The 23582-nt window shown below is 26.4% G+C and overlaps 3 protein-coding genes across 3 annotated transcripts; all 3 read left to right on the top strand.

The window, feature by feature from the left end:
• The first annotated feature begins 565 nt into the window (after positions 1-565).
• Positions 566-1402, top strand: LOC124935611 (thaumatin-like protein 1b). Its single transcript, XM_047476033.1, has 2 exons — positions 566-617; positions 738-1402. The coding sequence occupies exons 1-2, from the start codon at positions 566-568 to the stop codon at positions 1400-1402; spliced, it is 717 nt and encodes a 238-aa protein (XP_047331989.1).
• Positions 1403-7597: 6195 nt separating this feature from the next.
• Positions 7598-8404, top strand: LOC124935610 (thaumatin-like protein 1). The gene is made up of 2 exons (XM_047476031.1): positions 7598-7649; positions 7743-8404. Exons 1-2 carry the CDS (start codon positions 7598-7600, stop codon positions 8402-8404), a joined length of 714 nt encoding a protein of 237 aa, XP_047331987.1.
• A 9391-nt stretch (positions 8405-17795) lies between these two features.
• On the top strand, positions 17796-18629 carry LOC124935609 (thaumatin-like protein 1). The gene is made up of 2 exons (XM_047476030.1): positions 17796-17847; positions 17965-18629. Exons 1-2 carry the CDS (start codon positions 17796-17798, stop codon positions 18627-18629), a joined length of 717 nt encoding a protein of 238 aa, XP_047331986.1.
• Positions 18630-23582: the final 4953 nt, after the last annotated feature.

The raw sequence follows: 23582 nt of genomic DNA, 5'->3' as shown, positions 1-23582 counted from the left end.
ATATATATATATATATAAAATTTTAAAAAAAATTATATATAAATATATATATTATTTTTAATTATTAATTTATACTATATATATAATTTTTTTAATAATTATATATATATATATATATAATATAAATATTTTATATATGTAAGCGATTTAATAATTAAACGGTTATGTTTAACTAAGAAGTTGACAAAAGAGTTATTGATAACATTTCTAAAATTGAACGAACGATTTATTTTAAAATTCTAAAAGTTGAATAGACGATTTATTTTAAAAATTAGTTTGAGGATTAAAAGTAACGGTTAAAGTAATTAAAGAGTCACGCAGGTCATTTGTTTTTAAAATATGGTAGTTTTTTTCAAAAAATTATTTAAAATATATAAAAAACATCTTATTTAAAGACATGATATATCTAAATCTCTTAAATATTTTTTAAATTTGTTAGCAAAGTTTTATCCCTAGATTTTAAAGTAAAATTAAACAAAACACACATTTATTAGAAAACTTTTTTCATCTATAAAAAGAGGCAAGCATAACTCTAATGAACATGTGAGTAAACAATATTATTACAATGGGAATTCTAAACATTCTTGTTCTTATCTTAGCTATGACCTTCATCCAAGGTAAATATTTATTTTCCAAACCATTTCAAAATATTTTTCTCTGAATTAATTCATACAACTACAATGAGCTTCAAATGTAATCAATTTATTTTTAATATAATATTTTTCTTTGTAACGCAGGATCCCAATCAACTACACTAAGAATCACAAACCACTGCCGTTTCACAATTTGGCCAGCTATTCTAACCGGTTCAGGCCCACCGGCTTCCTCCACTGGCTTCGAGCTTGCGTCTCAAGCCTCCAAGTATGTAACTGCCCGACCACATTGGTCGGGTCGTGTTTGGGCTCGCACACAATGCTCTAACTCCGGAGGATCATTCTCATGCAAAACCGGTGATTGTGGAAGCAACCAAATTTCTTGCAATGGTAAGGGAGGTGCCCCACCAGCGACCTTAATTGAGTACACACTAGCTGGAGGTGGTAACAACGATTTCTTTGACATCAGCCTTGTTGACGGTTTCAACCTTCCAGTAAAGGTTGTTCCATCAGGCCGCGGTTGCAAGTCAACGAGCTGCCCAGTGGATATAAACGCTGCATGCCCGAATCAGTTGGCAATAATGAACGGCAGAGCAAAGATTGGATGTAAGAGTGCGTGTTTGGCATTCGGAAAACCTGAGTTTTGTTGTAGTGGCTCGTTCGCGAATCCTAACGTGTGCAAGCCGTCAAATTATTCGCAAATATTTAAGAGCAGGTGCCCTCAAGCATATAGCTATGCTTTTGATGATAAGACCAGCACTTTTACTTGCCATAATGGTGCCAATTATCAAATCACATTTTGTCCTTAAGTTACTATACTCAAAATAATTTCGTCCAATGTTATACCGAGTATAAATAAGTTCATCAAATTTAATGTAATCCTATCTAGCTAGGATTTAAGAAACAATTTTCTAGTCATTTTCTTTATTGTCAGCTTAATCCGCAGCGAATCTCTTCTTCTTTTTTAACTATTTTTTTATAAATATTTTGAATATATAATGAAACTTCAAAGCCATTATTTTAATAAATATAGTAAAGGTAAAAAAATAATTAATGCAAAATCGGTGTTCACGCTCACCAAGCATTGCCCATACACTATTTGGACGGCTAATCTAACCTTTACTGGACCAGTACTCTATCCCACTGACTCCATCGATCGAGCAACCCTCTCGACACTCTCGAGAGTCATCATTGCCCCACCACATTGGTTGGGTCGTATATGGGCTCGAGCCCCATATTCCCAATTGGTCGGGACGTATGGCGGGCAAAGACCCGAAACTATTCTCATGCAAAACCCGTGATTGTGAAATTAATTGGGACTCATGCTTTGGTAAGGGTGGTGTTCGAGTATTGGAAGAGGACAAAATTATGAATTTGGTTTCAACGTACCGATAAAAGTTATTCCATCAAGTGGTTGCTCTTCAATGAGCTTGTTAGAGGATAGAAACGTTGATTGGGCAAAACTATTATGAATAGTAAAAAAAAAAGTCTGTGCAAACAATGTAAGTTAATACATATATTAACTAAAAAAACATTAAAAAAAATTAAAAATAAAAAAAGAAAAATTAAAATTTCTGTTTTTTTCGTCTTCATAAATATTCGTTCGTTAAACAGCCACTAAATGCTTGTAGTTGATACTTAAATCTACCATTCAAATGAATTCCTTTTTGTTATTTTTGAGATTCTAATATAAATTGATATTATAATAGTTAGTCTAAGTTGTAAACATAAAAAAATATAAGACGAAATAATAAGTGGAATGAATATCGATAATTGGACAATATTTTTTACTACAATTTTTTTAAGGTTGTAAGGATCGTAATTGGACACAATACAAGGAATCAGAAGTTCTAATTTCTCAAAATTTATGACTATAAATATCATTTAAAAGTCCTACCAATTTGAGACTATAAATATCAAACAAAACTCTTATTCATAGTGTCGATTCAATCAAAAACTTATCCAAATTAAATTACAGAGATCAATAAATACGATTGAAATCATCATCCGATAAGGATTTAGTGGTTCTACCCATTCAAACAATAAAATTGCTGTTAGAAATTTCTCTTTTTATGTTCTTATAGATAATTTCATTTTAAATGAAATTGATGAAAAAATAATAGAGAATAATAAGTATAATATCAAAAGGCTAAGAGTTTGGTAATATTCTCAATAAACATCTTATTATTTCAATTTTAAATCACCAAAATATAGAATAGTGACAAGAAAAAATAAATAAGTTTATTACCAATTGTAAAGATAAATACATATATAAATACCAAAATAACGCAAATATTGAACAACCTGCAATATAACATTAAAGTTAAAATATTTCAAAAAAATAATAATAATAAAGTTAATAATAATAATAAAGTATTCATTGTTTATGAATTTACTTATAACACCTAACAATTTGTCTAAAATTTTGTAAAATGAAATTCATTTTTAAAATTCAAATTATTAATCTTTAACATATAAACAAAGAAAACCTTATATAAAAAAATTATAATATTATATATAAGGTCAATTTTTAATATATATATATATATATATATATATATATATATATATATATATATATATATATATATTATTAGAGAATTAAATAAGAAAAAAAATAAAAAAAAAGAAAGTTATAATTTTATGTACAAGTTGAATTATTTTTAATAATCCAATTTCCATAATATTTGCATTAATTAGTTATAAATTATGACTGAAATAGAACTGGAGGGGATTGTAATTAGGGATGACAACGGGTACCCTACCCGCCGGGTAGTGAAGTACTCATCTCCGAACCCAATTTTCAAATTACTATCCGATTCCGATCCTGATCCCGAACCCGACGAGTAACTCTATTTATATCCTCATCCCCGATTCATCGGGTACCCGATCCCCGACGGGTACCCCATTACCCGATATTAAATATTAAAAAATTATATTTTAATTAACTAAAATTATATAAATTAAATATAATATGTTACTACAAAATATAATTAACCTAAAACTATTAATAAATATTAATTATATCCTTAAACAGAAAATCATCCACACTATAAAATTTAAATTCATTCATACTACATAATATAAATTCATCCATACTACAAAAATACAAATAAACTTAAAAGTGAATGAACATAATTTTTAATTAAACACAAAAACTTAAAAAATCATCAAATTAGTTCTCACAAAAACATCCTTTTTAAATACACTTCTTCAACACATTTAATTACAACCTACAAAATCAATAAAAACAATCATTATTAATAAATACAAAATAGACTAATAACATACCTCAAATCTTTGACAAACAATTAAATATTTAGAAAATAAGGATTAATATGATTCTTTTACCTAGTCTTATATATTAATATTTTTCCAAAAATATTTATAAAAATAAATAACTAATATGTTGAACTATTATTCTTTAAATATAAATATAGTTAAACATAATATTTTAAAAAAATTATTTTATTTTTAAACTAATGTATTAAATTAAATATAAAGAACTTTTAATATTCCTTAAAAAAAATTCTTTTAATAAAAAATAAATTTATTTATTGTATTACTTTATTAAATTGTAAATTATTTCATAAAAAATATTTAATAATATTAATATTCTATTATAATTTAGAACCCTAGTTTGTTAGTTGTGAAAATCCATCTAACACTTGGATAAATTTATATAATGTTTGATACGGTTTATTTTAATATTATTTATGAAAGTTGTGGTTACCCGTCGGAGATTGGGTACTCGATGAATCGGGGATGAGGATATGAATAGTGATACCCGTCGGGTTCGGGGGTTGGGTAGTGAAATTAAAATAAAGTTCAGGAATGGGTACTTCACTACTCGTCAGATAGGGTATTCGTTGCCATCCATAATCCTACCTAACACTATAAATACTTTTAAATATATAAAATCACAAATATATTAATTTATTCATTATATTTTATAAAAGTTGTAATTTTATTTCCTTATAATAATATAAATTTTCAATATATTACATTATATATATATATTATATTAAAAAATCCGTTTATATAATTTTATTGTATAATATTTTATTAATTTTTTTTATAAACGGGCTCGCAAGGATTCCCCGAAAGCAAACGAGGCGAGGATGGTATTAAAAAAATTCCCCGAAATAAAAACGGGACGGGAAAATGCATCCCCGTTCCAAACTGCCCTATTGACGTCATCCCTAAATGAGATCAACCATTTGAGAGTAACAATAAAACATATTTAAAAAATGCTCACTAATAAATAAATAAAACATAAAATCTAGCGTAAGGAGTTCGTAGATCCTAAAACATAAGATCAATGAGTTCATTGACTGTCTCTACCATTTTTTTAAAAGAGATTTTTCATATCGTCATAATAATAACGTCGTGGAATAAACGAATCGGTGGACCGCAATTACTGAACGTCTTAGAGTTCTTTTGAGCAAAATAGTCCACCATAAAATAATAGAGATTATTACATATTGATTTAATCCAACCGAACTCGCGGTTTCAATCCAAATAACCAACGACCAACGATTGACTCATTTATCACTCACTCAATGCTAATAATGTTCTAAAGTAGGCTCCAAATCTCAATCACTCCCTTGTAATACAAAAGAAAGTGAGGTATCATCTCCAACCAAACATGTCTGGGCCGGTCAATGAAGTCAAATCAGCAATGGACCAACTCTACCATGCACTAATTTATATAATTTATTTTCCACTATTGTTATTTTAATTATTAATATTGTTTTCAACAAAATCAACTACGCCGCCACCTAGTTAAAAATTCCCATAAACTCAATTAAATAACAACATTCCATCTTTAACACTTAAAACATTTAAAATAATTTTTAATTTCAAATAATTCAAACATTTGCCTCAAATTAAAGACCCACAATTATTTTCCTTTCTTATTAGAAAATAATGTCCAATTTATAAATCTATTCATTATTCCTCCAACATAAATTATATTGGAATGTTAAAAATTGAATTTATTTTAATTGTTTAATGAAAACATCGAATCGTAATTAATAGATTTTCCAAATATATACTCCAATACAAAAACATGTTAGAAAAAATTAATCTATAATTAGAAAATAGTGAAACATTAACTTAAAAAAAGGAAATGCACTCAATTTCTTGATAGCTGTATTTAAAGTTATTTTTACATATGATTAGCTTAGGTCATTTTTATAGATAATCACTCTAAGTAGCAAGTATTTGAATCTACTCAAATTCAATTCTTAATATATATATATATATATATAAAAAACACTTGAGTGAAGTTAACCTATAAGTAGTACAAGGATAATTGAATATATCACATTTTTGAATAAATTTAAATTCTAATATATTACATCGGTTATATAATATTTTATCAAGACTTTACCTTTGTTATTTTGTCGATTTGATAATTTTTTCGATATCCAACTATGTATACATCACATTATTAACATTCAATATTTTAAACTTTTTTTCTTATTATAATATATGGTATAAATAAGAGTAGTTTAAATATAACGACAAAATATAACAAAAACAAGTGTCCAAAGTGTCATCAAACAGAACGAAATTAATCATTTAAGAACAATAATGAATACATAAAAAAAATATGTTTAACATCAAAAGCATAACATAATATATAGCGTTAACGGTCTCATAGATCTTCGTAAGATCAATAAACTGTAAACTAATTTTAAAAACAATTAATTAAAAAAATATCAATATAATAAGTATATTTAAATTACTATACTTTAAACAAATTTTATTAAATTTGTTAATATATACAAAATTAAAATATTATTTCATTTAAATAATATCCTAATAAAATATTAATTTTATTTTGCCCAAACCCATATCTAATTCCAAATGTGAAATTTATCAAAATAAAATATACCAGGAGCTTAATTTAATATATATATATGTTATGGATGATGTTAATACAATAAACTGTAAAATTCAAAATGGGGTATCATTTTTAAATTGGTATTCTTAGTTTATATCGGTACAAGTTTACTAATTTTTTATATCATTATAAAATTGGCTAATCGATTATGGGTCAACTAAATTTTCAAATAATTTATATCTTAATTAAGTTTCAACCATTTAAATTCAAAATGAAAATTAAGTTTTATAAAGAGGGAATATATATTTTTTCTTGACCGATCGAAATCAAATCCTTCAAAATGAATTTAAAATTGTAAATATCTTTTATATTAAATAATTATTTAACTATTTTACTTTTAAAATGTAAAAATTCTATTTTAATTTAGAGTTTTTTTCATATTAGAAATCTAATTCGAAATATTATATTTATTATTTCTTTTAAAATAATAATTTTATAAAGTTCACTGACAAACAAAAATAAATCAAAATAAAAAAATAATAATAAAAAAAAAAGATAAATAACAATCCAATTTCAATTGTACTTTTTATCCCATGAACCTTTTCTTTTCTTGAGTTATCCATATGAATTATTTAAATAAATTTTAAATAATTCAATTTTTATTTTCAAATATACCTTTATCAATAAAATTAATTTACTTATCTATCCAAATACTAAATATTCATAATTTACTTATTTTATTTATATTAAAACATTTTTTTTATCCAATAAACCTTTTAAAATCTTTTTTTCTAAATAATTTAATGAGTTATTCAAATAATATCAATTTAAATAGTTTTAGTGATTTAATTGATAAATTTAGTGATATGATTTATGAAAGATGAATAAAAAGATGATAATTTTTATAGATATTTAAAAAAATATGAAATATCTTTTATTTAGAGAAGGATCATATGAAAATATATTTATTTTTTTTTATCATTAATTTGGATATATATCAAAATCTCTTGAATATTTTTTTAAACTTTGACCAAGATCTTAAAGTAAAGTTTACAAAAACACACCTACTTTAATAGAAAACTTTTTTCAACTATAAAAAGAGGCAAACATACCTTAGCTAATGAACATGTGAGTAAATATTAATATTATTACAATGGAAATTCTAAATATTCTTGTTCTTATCTTAGCTATTACCTTCATACATGGTACATCTATTTTTCTCTCTATCAAAATATTTTTTCAAATGTAATCAATTTATTATTAATAAAATAAATAATAATATTTTTCTTGTAATGCAGAATCCCAATCAACCACGCTAACCATCACAAATCACTGCCCTTTCACAATTTGGCCGGCTATTCTAACCGGTTCAGGTCCAGCAGCTTCCTCCACTGGATTCGAGCTCGCATCTCAAGCCTCAACGGAGGTAACCGCGCAACCACATTGGTCGGGCCGTGTTTGGGCTCGCACACAATGCTCTAACTCCGGACCATTTTCATGCAAAACCGGTGATTGTGGCAGCAACCAAATTTCTTGCAATGGTAAGGGAGGTGCCCCACCCGTGACCTTAATTGAGTACACACTAGCTGGAAGTGGTAACAAGGATTTCTTTGACATCAGCCTTGTTGACGGTTTCAACCTTCCAGTAAAGGTTGTTCCATCGGGTCGCGGTTGTCAGTCAACAAGCTGCCCAGTGGATATAAATGCTGCATGCCCGAACGAGTTGGCAATAATGAACGGCGGAGCAAAGATTGGATGTAAAAGTGCCTGTTTGGCATTTGGGAAACCGGAGTTTTGTTGTACTGGCTCGTTCGCGAATGCTAACACCTGCAAGCCGTCAAGTTATTCGCAAATATTTAAGAGCAGGTGCCCTCAAGCATATAGCTACGCTTTTGATGATAAGACCAGCACTTTTACTTGCCCTAATGGTGGCAATTATCAAATCACATTTTGTCCTTAAGTTACTATACTCAAAATAATTTCGTCCAATGTTATATCGAGTATAAATAAGTTCTATCAAATTTAATGTAATCCTTTCTAGGATTTAATAAACAATTTTCTTTGAAACTTATTTATTAATTAAGTGTTTGAGTTATATATTGCAAGTATTCATATTCATTAAAACATTGTTACAATGAGAATTATAAATCTTCAAGTCATTTTTATCATTGTTAGGAATCTTTTTTTATTTATTTAATTATTTTTTTAGAAATATTTTGAATTATGAAACCTCAAAGCTATTATTTTAAAAAATATAATAAATGTAAAAAATAATAATAAATGTAAAATCTGTGTCAACCACTTTTACGCTCACCAATCATTGCCCATATAATATTTGGACGAGTAGTCTAACCCTTACGTACTAGACCAGTACTCTCTCCCACCGACTCCAACGGGGCAACTCTCTCGACACTCGAGTGTCATCATTGCCCCCACCACATTTGTCAGGTTGTATATGGGCTCGAGTCACATGTTCCCAATTGTTCAGGGCGTATGGCAGACAAAGACTCCAAACTATTCTCATGCAAGACCCGTGTGATTGTGAAATCATTGGGGCTAGCTCATGCTTTGACAAGGATGGTGTTCCGAGTATTGGAAGAGGACAAAATTATGAATTTGGTTACAACTAGGGGTGAGCATAATATGGGTTTACTCAAACCCAACCCTAACACAAACCTAAAATATTAATTTGGGTTGGTTAATATGGGTTGGGTTGAGTATGGGTTGGGTTGAGTATGAGTTGAGTTTAATTTTGGTTGGGTTATGGTTACCCAAATTACCAAAATTATATAAATTTAGTTTAATTCTCTATTATTAATCCAATATAAACTAATCATCTTCCAACTTTAACTCGAACACGTTTTTGACATGTTTAACATATTTTCATACGTTTAACACGTTTTCCACACATCTAACACGTTTTTAATATTTTTAACACGTTTCACTTATAACATGTTTTTCATACGTTTTTCACGTTTTTCACACGTTTAACACGTTTTCATATTTTTGACACGTTTTCACGTTTTTGACACATTTAACACGTTTTTGACATGTTTAACATATTTTCACATTAACAACACGTTTTTCACGTTTTTGTCACGTTGAACACGTTTTTGATATGTTTAATACGTTTAACGCGTTTTTAACAAGTTTAACACGTTTTTTTACGTTTAACACGTTTTTAACATATTTAACACGTTAACACGTTTTTAATAAGTTTAACACGATTTTCACGTTTAACACGTTTTAAACATATTTAACACGTTTTTGATAAGTTTAACACGATTTTCACGTTTTTGGTACGTTTAACACGTTTTTGACATTTTAACACGTTTTTGATATGTTTAACACGTTTTTCACACGTTTAACACGTTTTTAATATTATTAACACGTTTTCACACTTCAAACATATTTTTCACACGTTTAACACGTTTTTACGTTTTTGGCACGTTTAACAAGTTTTTGATATGTTTAACACGTTTTCATACTAATAACACGTTTTTGTCACGTTTAACAAATTTTTGACATGTTTATACGTTTAACGCATTTTTGACAAGTTTAACACGTTTTTTTACATTTTTGGCACGTTTAACACGTTTTTAACATAACTAACACGTCAACACGTTTTTGAAAAGTTTGACACGATTTTCACATTTTTGGCACGTTTAACACGTTTTTGATATGTTTAACACGTTTTCACATGTGTTTCACATGTTTAACATGTTTTTGGCATGTTTAACACGTTTTTGACATATTTGACACGTTTTTTCACACATTAACACGTTTTTCACATTTTGGTACATTTAATACGTTTTTGACATGTTTAACATGTTTTTCACGTTTGTCACATTCTTAACACGTTTAACATGTTTGTAACATGTTTAATACGTTTGTAACATGTTTAACACGTTTTTAACGTTTTTGGCACGTTTAACACGTTTTTGACATTTTAACACGTTTTACACATTTAACATATTTTTGACATGTTTAACATATTTTTTTTGCACGTTACCACGTTTTGATAAGTTTTAACACGTTTTTGTCGCGTTTAACACGTTTTTGCCATTTTTGACATGTTTAATATGTTTTTCACACATTTGACATCAAACGAGTGAAAACGTATTAAACGTGTCAAAAATGTGAAAAACATATTGTTAAACATGTCAAAAACGTCTTAAACGTATCAAAATGTGCAAAAAAACGTGGAAAACGTGTTAAACGTGCCAAAAACGTGGAAAATGTGTCAAAACGTGGAAAATGTGTCAAAACGTGTTAAACGTGTCAAAAACGTGAAAAACATGTTAAACATGTTACAAACGTGTTAAACGTGTTAATAATGTGAAAAACGTGAAAACATATAACACTACTTTGGTTATGATGCAAAAATGATACCATATAACAAAATTGTTATGATTTTTTTTCATATTTAGAAAATCCTACATTGATTTCGTATATTATTTCTACAAAACCCTACTTTGGTTTCGATTTTTTTAACTAATAAGATCCTATTTGTTAATATTAAGAAAACAATCAACGAAATCGTCGCGGCCCACGGTTGTAGAAAAGAATAATTTTTGTGATTCTACATTATTTAGTGATGATAAGGTACCACTCTCTCTATTAGCAGATCCGATCTTCTGTTATCGAATGGGGTCTTCCCCTTTTACGGACCAATCAAAACTCAACAACATTATTATATTAATAAATTAAGACTAGGTTAAAAGGAAGAGAGTGAACCCGGAACCCGTATTTCATTTCGGGTTCAGCAAAAGAGGAAAGGAGTGAAGCTTCCTTCGCTTCACTCCCTTTTATATGAGTCATTGAAGAGACGGTCTACACGGTTTTACATAAAGTTGTCCATGTAAAACTGATTGACATATATTCCCTGTTGAGTGGAGCGAACTTCTATTGACTCAGATTTATAAATTATAATTTATAAATTATGTTTATAAATTTATTTGTGTGTATTTAAATGATTAAACAATAATTCATATAATTTTATTTCTGATATATATAAAATAATAATTATGAATTTATATAATTTTATTTCACAATCGGTTTAAAATAATAATTATAAATGATGTGATTTGAGATATTTAAATTAATTTTTATGAATGATTATAATTATATTTTATAATTGTGTTATATTCAAATGAATTTGTACAAATTATTTTATAATGTATATATTTATATATTCAATAGGCACAAATTTGTTTATAATGTATTGAAATATATTTTGAAAATTTATTAAAAATTTTTATAATTATATATTAAATATATACATATAACAACATATTTTTAATTATTTTTAAAAAATATTTAAATTAGAATACTGACAAAATTCAATATGAAAAAAAGGAAAATGAACAAATAAAAGAAAAAAAAAAGTAACAAAAGAGAAAAGTGAGAAGGAAAACATCTGATCACCAATGGTGGAAAAAGTGCTAAATAAAATAAAAAATGATGTTTAAATTGTCTTTATGAACAGTAGGAAAAAGTTGACATTGATGCTGAGAAACCAAAAAAAATAAATAAATAAGAAATTACATAAAAAAAAATAAAAATAAGAAATTACATAAAAAAAAATTAAAATAACAAAGTTTGAAGGCAATAAAACTTAATCAAAGATTGAATTTTTAATTTGAACCAGACATTAATATTGTAAATATATATATATATATATATATATATATATATTTATTTGTTTCTATTCATTTGATTTTTATTCATTAATTTTTAAATTAGAATTTGTCTAACTTTGATCTAACTCATCTCGATTCTCCCCAATCTTTCGCCACGTATTTTAATTATATTTTATTATTTATTTTAAAATGACAATTTTATAAATTTAAAGCAAAAATAACAAAATAAAATAAATAACAATCTATTAATATCAGCTAATTAATGCAAAACCAATCCAAAAGCAAGATTATACTTTTAAAAATGAGATTATAACCCCAACGATCATTTTTTCCTTTATATAGACCAACATTAATTTTACTGGGTTATCTATATATCTAATGACGCTTAATTTAAAATGTTGCAGGTGTGAATCACGCTCTCTCCAAAATGATTTACATCATCATCATAGTATTTTCTTTCTTAGATATATATATATATATTTCTCTCTTTTCATTTAATTGTTTTTCTATCCCTTACCATATATATTCACACTAATAATATATAAAATATATATTTTTTCATTAATTCTATTAACCAAGTTTCATAATTAATTATTCTATGTCGGTTACTCTTTTATATATATATTAATATTTTTTATTAATTATTTTAAAAATAAACCTAATGAATTCTCTTCTAAAATATTATATATATTAATCATGCTCTCTCCAAAATTATTCACATCATCATCATAGGTATTTTCTCTTTCTTAGATATATTTATTTGTTATAGAGAGTTGTTAATTATACATATTCTGAAAGGTATTTATTTGTTATTGATGCAATGAATATTTTTTTCTTGAATTTTTGTTGACGTAATGTTGTCATTTTCATAGGGTGAACGAGACTTTCAGTTATTTCAAAGAAGATCCATATTTGTGTAATGTGGTATGAACTCTTGAACTCAAGTCTAAACTTCTTATCATATATTTTTATTAGTTCTTGAAATATAATTTTTCTTCTCTATTATGTTTCGTCTCTCCTTAAGTCTTACTTTATATATAATAATTCCCGATTTGTTTGATTGGTTTCAAGTACTTTTAGTCATCACTTTAATAGGTTGATTTTTAATATTTCAATTGATGTTTTGATGGAGATGATGGGTTCATTGGATTCAAGGCGATAATGGTGCTATCATGGTTATGCAAAGTTGTTTTGGTGATAATCGTGCTATCATGCCTGGAGGTGTGAGCATTGGTAAGTTAGAAATTTAGATCATTTTATCATAAAATTCGTTTGTAAAAAGATTTTTTAATTTTTTTATTATATTAATTCTTGATTTTGTTTGATTTATTTCAGGTACTTTCAGCCATTGTAGATCATTATACTTCTGGATACAAGCTATTGTACTTCTGAATGTTTGTTTACTTAAAATACTTTAATTTTGAAATAATTGTGTTTAGTTCTAGATTTGTATCTTCATATGTATACACTAACTTGGAATAATTGAAAATCAAGTATTTTGTTTAATACTCTTAATTTTAATAAAATAATAATGTGTTTTATCACTACAACAAAACATACTTTCAGCGACCCTTATATGCCAACCCATATTAAGCGTGGGTAAAAATTAAAAGAAAAAAACTTTTGCCAACCTTTATATCTATACCACCACCTTTATTTTTTTTATATACCAACTTTGTAACTTTGTTAAAACCTTATAATTTAAATATTCTAAATTTTAATAATTTTTATGTTTTATTTTTAAACTTTGTAAATATTTTATTTTAATTTTTTAATTTTTTTAAAATTAAATTTGACTTAAAATTTTGTTAACATAAAAATTTAATTAATATTTTTTATATAACATAAATTTTAAACTTTTTATAGTATTATTAATATATGTCTTTTATTTAATTATTATTTAAATTTAATTAAATTAAAAGTAAAATATGAGAGAGTTCATTAGTCTTTGAAATGTTAATATGACATTTATCCCATATCGGAGAAAAATAAGAAGTTTTTGGTATATAAAATATGAGAGAGTTCATTAGTTTCTGATTTAATTTTAAGGTTATAATGTGTTGGAATATGGTTCACCCTAAGGGTTTAGGTTATGTTCATCAGGTACTTGAGAGATGAAGGGCAAATGTGATAATAGGGTTATGTTCATCAGGTACTTGAGAGATGAAGGGCAAATGTGATAATAGGGTTATGTTCATCAGGTACTTGAGAGATGAAGGGCAAATGTGATAATAATAGAGATAAAAAAATAACAATTAAAATGAAAATAGAAAAAAAAAATTAGTTTAAAAATAAAATAGACTTTTAGCGACGTTTTTTAATTTTGTCAACGCTTAAATAAGTGTCGTTAAAAATTTCGCCTTTCGGCAACGCTTGTACCGACGCTTAAATAAGCGTGGTAAAAACTTGCGCCAACCCTGCTTCTGGCGACGCAAGAATAAGTGTCGGTAATGTTTTTGGCGACGCTTTTAAAGGTTGGCAGAAGTCTTTTTAAGCGTCGTCGAAAGTCATTTTTGTTGTAGTGTATGAATTTAATTTTATTGTGCAACTTCTATTTTTATTGTATATTTTAATTTTTGATACTCCTATTTTTATAAAAATAAATGTTAGTAAAAATAAACTCAATAAATATAATCTACCATCTATATATATTAATATTTTTTATTAAATATTTCATCTAAATAATTTGATTATTTATAAATAAATTCAAATAAAATAAACTCTTCTCATCTAAAAAGTCGTATATAATTATTGAGATTTACATTAAATATTAATATTAATTATGAAAATTATTTAGGAGATTTAAATTGTAAAAAAATATACTCACATACATTGAATATGTTCACTAACGATAATAAATATTATTATAACCTCTCATCCATAAAATAAATCATTCAGTTTCATTCTAATTTATAACTAATTAATGGAAATAAAATTAACGGATATTAAATATTATTACAACCTTAAATTCATATATATTAATAATTTATTCAAATAATTAACATCAAATAAAACAAATTAATACAACAAAAAAATGAGTTTTATTTTATAAAATTTTAGACAAATTGTTAGGTGGTATAAGTAAATTCATAAACAATGAATACTTTATTTTTTTTATTATTATTATTATTATTAACTTTATTATTATTATTTTTTGACATATTTTAACTTTAATGTTATATTGCTGGTTTTCATTATCTACATTATTTTGGTATTTATATATGTAATTGTCTTTACATTTGATAATAAACTTATTTATTTTTATTGTCACTATTCTATATTTTGGTGATTTGAAATTGAAATAATAAGATATTTATTGAGAATGTTACCAAACTCTTAATCTTTTGATATTATACTTTTATTCTCTATTACTTTTTCATCTATTCTATTTAAAATGAAATTATCTGCAAGAACATCAAAAGAGAAATTTCGAACAATAACTTTATTGTTTGAATGTGTAGATCCACTAAATCCTTATCGGATGATGATTTCAATCGTATTTATTGATCTCCACTATGAATAAGAGTTTTGTTTGATATTTATAGTCTCAAATTTGTAGGACTAAATGATATTTATAGTCATAAATTTTGAGAAATTAGAACTTATGATTCCTTGTGTTGTGTTCAATTACAATCCTTACAACCTTAAAAAAATGTGTAAAAAATATTATCCAATTATTGATATTCATTCTACTTATTATTTTATCGTATATTTTTTCTTATGTTTACAATTTAGACTAACTATTATAATATCTATTTATATTAGAATCTCAAAAAATAATACAAAGGAATACATTTGAATGGTGGATTTAAGTAGCAACTACAAACATTTAGTGATTGTTCGCCGAACGAAGATTTATTAAGACGAAAAAAACAGAAAATTTAATTTTTCTTTTATGATTTTTAATTTTTTTTCATGTTTTTTTAGTTAATATACGTGTTAACTTACATTCTTACATTCGTGCAAGCGCACGGACTTTTTGCTAGTTTGAATAATTTTGTTTGATTGATATTAAAAAAAAAAGTAGATTTTTTAATAAAAAATTAAAATTATTAATATATAATAATTTTTTTGAAATATAATTTAATAATTTAGTTAATGAATTATATAATTTATGATTGAATGAGAGAAATAATATATTTTTTTTAAATAATTAAAACGAAAGAATAAGTAGATGATATCAAAACTATACTTAGTTTTGTAATTGATCCTTAACTTGGATGATATCCAAATTTATAAAAAATTTCATCAAAATATCCAATATTTTAAGTTAGCACACACACCATAAATTTAAAATCTTAAATAAAATTCAAAATTACAAAAGAATAAAAATAATAAAATAAAATAAAAATCCAATTGAGATTATTGTCAAAAAAAATTTTAATCCAATATTTTAAGTTAGTACACCATCAAATTAAAATCTTACATAAAATTTAAAATTACAAAAGAATAAAAATAAAATAAATAAATATCCAATTGAGATATTTTTTCTTGAGATATATGAAATATTTGAATAACTTTCAAATAATTCAAAAACAATTAAATATACCCTACATCAACCAAATTAATTTACTTTATCTATCAAAATACTAAATATTCACAATTTATTTATTTATTTATATTATATATTAATAATTATTTAAATATTTTTCATCCTATAACTAAACATTTTAAAATCTCAATTTTTTTTTTTAAATAATGTAATGAATTATTCAAATAATCTCAATCTGAATAATTTAGTAATTTTGTTGATAAAATTACTTGGGTACCCAATAATTATTTCGATCTCATAGTTTGAGAGTTTAAATTAATTTTTTGAAATAATTCCCCTTCAACTTTTAGAAAGGTCATTAATGGTCAATCTTCAATTTTTTGGTTAAACACAACGGTTTAAACTTAAAATATTATTTTATATTTATTATCTTTAATTATTATTTTTTATATTTATATATATAATTATTAATTCGCTTATATATATAATATATATATATATTTTATTATTAATTTTTATATAATTATTAAATCACCTTTATATATAAATATATATATATATTTATTATTTATTTGTATCTATACATATCTATATCTATATATAAAAAATAATTTATATATAAATATATATATATATATTATCTTTAATTATTAATTTTATATTATATATAGAATTTTTTTAATAATTATATATAGATATAGATTATATTTATATTTATAGATAAAAATAAATAATATATATATTTTATCTATATATAAAAATAAATAATATATATATATTATCTACCTATAATATAAAAGAGATTTAATAATTATATAAATATAAATATTAATAATAAAAGATATATATATATATATATATATAATATAAATATTATATATATAAGCGATTTAATAATTAAACGGTTATGTTTAACTAAGAAGTTGACCGAAGAGCTAAGAGTAGCCGTTAAAATAATTAAAGAGTCACGAGCAGGTCATTTGTTTTAAATATATGGTAGTTTTTTTTAAAATTATTTAAAATATATAAAAAACATCTTATTTAAAGATACGATATATCCAAATCTCTTAAATATTTTGGAAATTTATTAAGCAAAGTTTTATCCCTAGATTTTAAAGTAAAATTTACAAAATACACATTTATTAGAAAACTTTTTTCATCTATAAAAAGAGGCAAGCATAACTCTAATAAACATGTGAGTAAACAATATTATTACAATGGGAATTCTAAACATTCTTGTTCTTATCTTAGCTATAACCTTCATCCAAGGTAAATATTTATCTTCCAATCCATTTTAAAATATTTTTCTGAATTAATTCATACAACTACAATGAGCTTCAAATGTAATCAATTTATTTTTAATATAATATTTTTCTTGTAACGCAGGGTCTCAATCAACCACGCTAACCATTACGAACCACTGCCCCTTCACAATTTGGCCGGCTATTCTAACCGGTTCAGGTCCAGCAGCTTCCTCCACTGGCTTCGAGCTTGCGTCTCAAGCCTCCACGGATGTAACCGCGCAACCACAATGGTCGGGTCGTGTTTGGGCTCGCACACAATGCTCTAACTCCGGAGGATCATTCTCATGCTTAACCGGTGATTGTGGCAGCAACCAAATTCCATGCAATGGTAAGGGAGGTGCCCCACCAGCAACCTTAATTGAGTACACACTAGCTGGAGGTGGTAACAACGATTTCTTTGATGTTAGCCTTGTTGATGGTTTCAACCTTCCGGTAAATGTTGTTCCATCGGGCAGCGGTTGCAAGTCAACTGGTTGCCCAGTGGATATAAACGCTGCATGCCCGAACGAGTTGGCAATAATGAACGGTGGTGCAAAGATTGGATGTAAAAGTGCGTGTTTGGCATTCGGGAAACCAGAGTTTTGTTGTAGTGGCTCGTTCGCGACTCCTGACGTGTGCAAGCCGTCAAATTATTCCCAAATTTTTAAGAATAGTTGCCCTCAAGCATATAGCTATGCTTATGATGATAAGACCAGCACTTTTACTTGCCCTAATGGTGGAAATTATCAAATAACATTTTGTCCTTAAGTTACTATATTCAAAATAATTCCATACATGTTATATGGAGCACAAATAAGTTCATCAAATTTAATGTAATCCTTCTCTATATGATTTAATAAAGAATTTTCTTGATTGATTTTGAAACTTATTTATTAATTACATTTTTGAGTTATATATTGCAAGTATTCATATAAAATAACTCAATTTTGATTGAACTTCTGCAACTAAATAATAATAACCTGAAATTGTATTATTTTTCATAGTTTATGGTTTTTACCTTTCATTTTTCTTTCAAAGAGAGGGTGCTAGTTTTTTTTTTTACAAGTGATTTTACCTTTTGTAATTAATAAATTCAGAACTGCATTATTTTATCAAATAAATTAGAGAAAAGGAAAATGAAATCAAATAACAATCTAATCTCAATCAATCCAAAAGCAAATAAGGATTATATCCTTAATTATCCATTAACATTTCTTCTTCTTTTTCTCTAATTAAAATCACAAAATCACTCCTTCAATTTTAATGGGATTGAGAGCGTATAATTAGTTTGATTAGATCAAACGTCATTTAGTAACTTTAGGGTTTTCACACTAATTAGGGTTAGTTTGATTATTATTTAAACAATCTTAGCATAAATTGTTTATTCGTTTGTTCGTGTTAATCTTAATATATATAACTTAAAATTTAAACCTTTTCAATTAATTGAGATTAATTTTTATTGTTGCTATTCATCTTCAATAATCTTTTCTAAAAAAAGTCCATGTATATTAAAAATGATAAAAAGCGTTTGAACACAACGAAAAAACATTACATGAAGAAAGAAAAAAAACGTTACTCAATAGGTTATCGAGCTCGTAAATTTTCGAGAAGAACGATTAACTCTTCGAGGGATTTTACTGACTTTCCGAAATGAATCTCATAAAACATCGTAATAATAACATTATGAATTATACGCATAAGACATTTACAATAAGTGAAAGTTCGACGATTTCTCTCCAACCAAAAAATTCGCTAAAAAATAATTGGGATGATAACTCAATTATGTAGATATGTTGTATAATATATTTTTTTTCAACAAGATTTTAAGTCAAATTATTTTATAATAACACTCATAAGAGAAGAGGGTAAGTATAGATTTAGAATGGTTGTCCACCAACCATTAGTCGCTTTAAGAATGTTTGGTTGCTTTATTTTCAAGAATATCAAATAGAACCCTGAACTTAACATTAATTAGTATTCTTGGGTTTAATTTTCTTTTGAGAGAATCTCTAATAAATTCAAATAATCAAAACAAAAGAAACCACTAGTCTTTAACTCTTTATTTATTTATTTATTTTTATTAGTAAAAGAAAATCATAAAAAAAAGTTTAGATTACAAATGTACAATATAAAATATAATATCTCTTGATTGCATTCCCTTACCGAGTATGCAATTTATTTTTTTTATAGAATTAAGTAAGAGAATTATAACATGTATTGATGTTTCTCATAATACAATCTTAAATATTTTATTAAACACGTTTATTCTAGGTTTGATTGGTAGATAGTTGTGGTATGACAGTTTCGTAAATAATAAAAATTATTTTTTATATTTTGGAACAGTTTTATCTTTATTTTTTTAATAATATAATTTTTTAATATATTAAATTATACATTATATAAGAAGATAATATTATAATATTTTTTAAAAAATAAAATACAAATGATCAAATTGAGCTCTTACTAAGGTCAACTGAGTTTTCAAATTCTTTCTTTCAAATCTTACTATTTAAGTTTTATATTATTAAAGTTATACGAAATGAAGTTTTATTCTCAACAATTTTATACCACGTTAATTTATTATCTACGTGTTATTTATAAATAAATAAAATATTCATATCACTAATTTAACTATCAAATTTCAGTTAGGAGTTTTGACTACCGAATTTTAATGAAAACCTTTAATTCGATAGTTAAATTAGTGAAATTAATTAATTATTTATTTATAAATGTCACGTAGATAACAAGTTAACGACATTTAAAATTGTTAACACAAAATCTCGTTTTGTAATTTTAACCCAAATTATAAGAGTTTAAAAAAATCTCATAAATCTCCATTAGCTTCCAATAAAGAGTCTCTATTAAATAATTTGTCCCAACAATGTGAATTTTTTTCAAAATTAAACGAAACAGAAATGATAGTAAAATCCAAGTTATAATTATCTTTAGTTCACTTGCTTATTTAACTTTTAATAAAAAAAATTAACAAATAAGTTTCACTTTAATTTGAGTGGTCTAAACTCTAAATAATATGTTATAAAGTTTTATTGAATTACTTTACTTATCGGGAAATTTGATTAAATAACCTCAAAGATGAGGTTATTTGATCTGGTGGTAATTTACTAATTAAATTGCGTTCGTGGTATTTTTATTTTTTTTTGACGAAATTACCCTTGTAGCGAAACGCTAAGGGACTTAGCGTTTCGCTAAGTGAATTAAGTTTAGTATAAATACTCTAATTTTTTCATTTTTTTCATTTTCTTTCTCTCTCTTCTCTTGCTCTCTTTTTCACGGCGGCGGCGGCGACGGAGACGACGGAGGCAGAGGCGGCGGGGCGGCGGTCTAACCTAAATCGATTTGCACGATCTTCATTTCTTTCAAACCCTAAACCTAAATCGATTTACACTATCTTCATTTCTTTCAAACCCTAACCCTAAACATATTTTGCATGCAGGTCAGGTGAAGGATGATTCTAAGGTGTCGATTCTAAAGATGTTTCCATGATATTCTCAAACCCTTCTGTTCTTATTTGGTTTATATTGTTTCATATTTATTATTTGGTTCGTTCATATCACATTGGTTCATATTTCTGGTTCATATTTCTGTTTCAGGGAAGTTTCGCTAAGTGTTTAGCGTTTCGCTAAGTGCCTAGCGTTTCGCTAAGTGCCTAGCGTTTCGCTAAGTGCCTAGCGTTTCGCTAAGTGCATAGCGTTTCGCTAAGTGCCAAGTGTTTCGCTAAGTGCTTAGCGTTTCGTAAGTTATACTGCGATGATTTCGGATTTGTCGAAGGTGGGAAGATCGGATGAGGCATTTGAATTGTTTGATGAGATGAAAGAAGCTGATTTTGTTCCTGATGATACTGTGTATTCTTCATTTGTGGGAAGTCTTCATGGGGTGATTAGATTTTTATTTGAATGGTTGAATCTTCATGTTAATAATGTTGTTCATTATTAGTTTGTTAGTTGAATAGAATAGAGAGATTCTTCTTGCTTGTGTTGTTTAATCTTTCAACTATTGTAGATAACCAAATTTTAAACTTTCAATCAATTTTTATAACAAAATATTGATAACACATCTTATGAATTATGATGAATGGACCTTGGTTGAATCTTCATGTTAATGATGAATATTGGTAAGAATACAAACCGATCCGAACTTTCTAACTATCCAATCTGAATTGAACTTTTGATCATTTGGTTCAAGTCTGTGATGGCTTGGATTCGATTCCATATTTAAGACATTCATGATGGAGTATAATCGAAATCTAAAAAAAATAACACCATTTTTGAATAGTTTTTATAAGAACATTACTTCAAATATGGGTTCACTTACATAAATTTGAATCTTGAAATGCCTCTTTAGATCTTGTTTTTATCTTAATAGTATAAAGAACTAGAACTTTACTTCTATCAATGAATAAAAGAGCTCTGCATAAATGAAATTGTACCAAGAACAAATAGTCTTATCAAACATATTATTTTTTTTTACCACATGACTAAAAAATTACAATTACAACTGTGAACTACATATTATATGTTTTCATATATACAAAATCTATTACCAATTAAAAAACAAACTTTTGAAGAGATTACTATATTTTTTCCCAGTAATTGAAATGAGAATAAGTAAAAAATAGCCTCTCCAATTAGTCTAAAATCCTTTCCTATATGACCAAGTTAGCATAGGCATCAGGTCCTTGGCTGCTTCCATTTTGCTTTAGCTTCTTGAAAGGAATAATATTTTACTGGAAGGCGGATCGTTCTAGAGTGCTGGAAAATCGCCTTCCTAATGGATTGCCTTATCCACCAGTATGCATAAATAGCAAACCTGCAACCAGCTTGAGGCTTGAATTTCTCAACACTTTTCAGAAGACCCATGCTCCCTTCCTGCAACAAAAGACTCAGTTTAAATTGATAAAATAATAGTTTTCAAATAGGCTAAATAATTTATTCAAGTTTTGCTTGTACCTGTAACAAATCATGAAGTTTGAGACCATTATTCTGATATTGTTTAGTGATGTGAACCACCATCCGTACGAAACGCTAAGCACTTAGCTAAACGCTAGGCACTTAGCGAAACGCTAGGCACTTAGCGAAACGATAAGCACTTAGCGAAACGCTAAGCACTTAGCGAAACGCTAAGCACTTAGCGAAACGTTAAACACTTAGCGAAACTTCCCTGAAACAGAAATATGAACCAATATGATATGAACGAACCAAATAATAACTATGAAACATTATAAATCAAATAAGAACAGAAGGGTTTGAGAATATCATGGAAACATCCTTAGAATCGACACCTTAAATCATCCTTCACCTGACCTGCATGCAAAATAGGTTTAGGGTTAGGGTTTGAAAGAAATGAAGATAGTGTAAATCGATTTAGGTTTAGGGTTTGAAAGAAATGAAGATCGTGCAAATCGATTTAGGTTAGACCGCCGCCCCGCCGCCTCTGCCTCCGTCGTCTCCGTCGCCGCCGCCGTGAAAGAGAGAGCAAGAGAAGAGAGAGAAAGAAAATGAAAAAAATGAAAAAATTAGAGTATTTATACTAAACCTAATTCACTTAGCGAAACGCTAAGTCCCTTAGCGTTTCGCTACAAGGGTAATTTCGTCAAAAAAAAATAAAAATACCACGAACGCAATTTAATTAGTAAATTACCACCAGATCAAATAACCTCGTCTTTGAGGTTATTTAATCAAATTTCCCTACTTATCTAGGTGT

Source organism: Impatiens glandulifera, chromosome 4, assembly GCF_907164915.1.
Source record: "Impatiens glandulifera chromosome 4, dImpGla2.1, whole genome shotgun sequence".
Classification (NCBI taxonomy): domain Eukaryota; kingdom Viridiplantae; phylum Streptophyta; class Magnoliopsida; order Ericales; family Balsaminaceae; genus Impatiens; species Impatiens glandulifera.
This window is presented reverse-complemented; position numbering and strand designations above follow the sequence as displayed.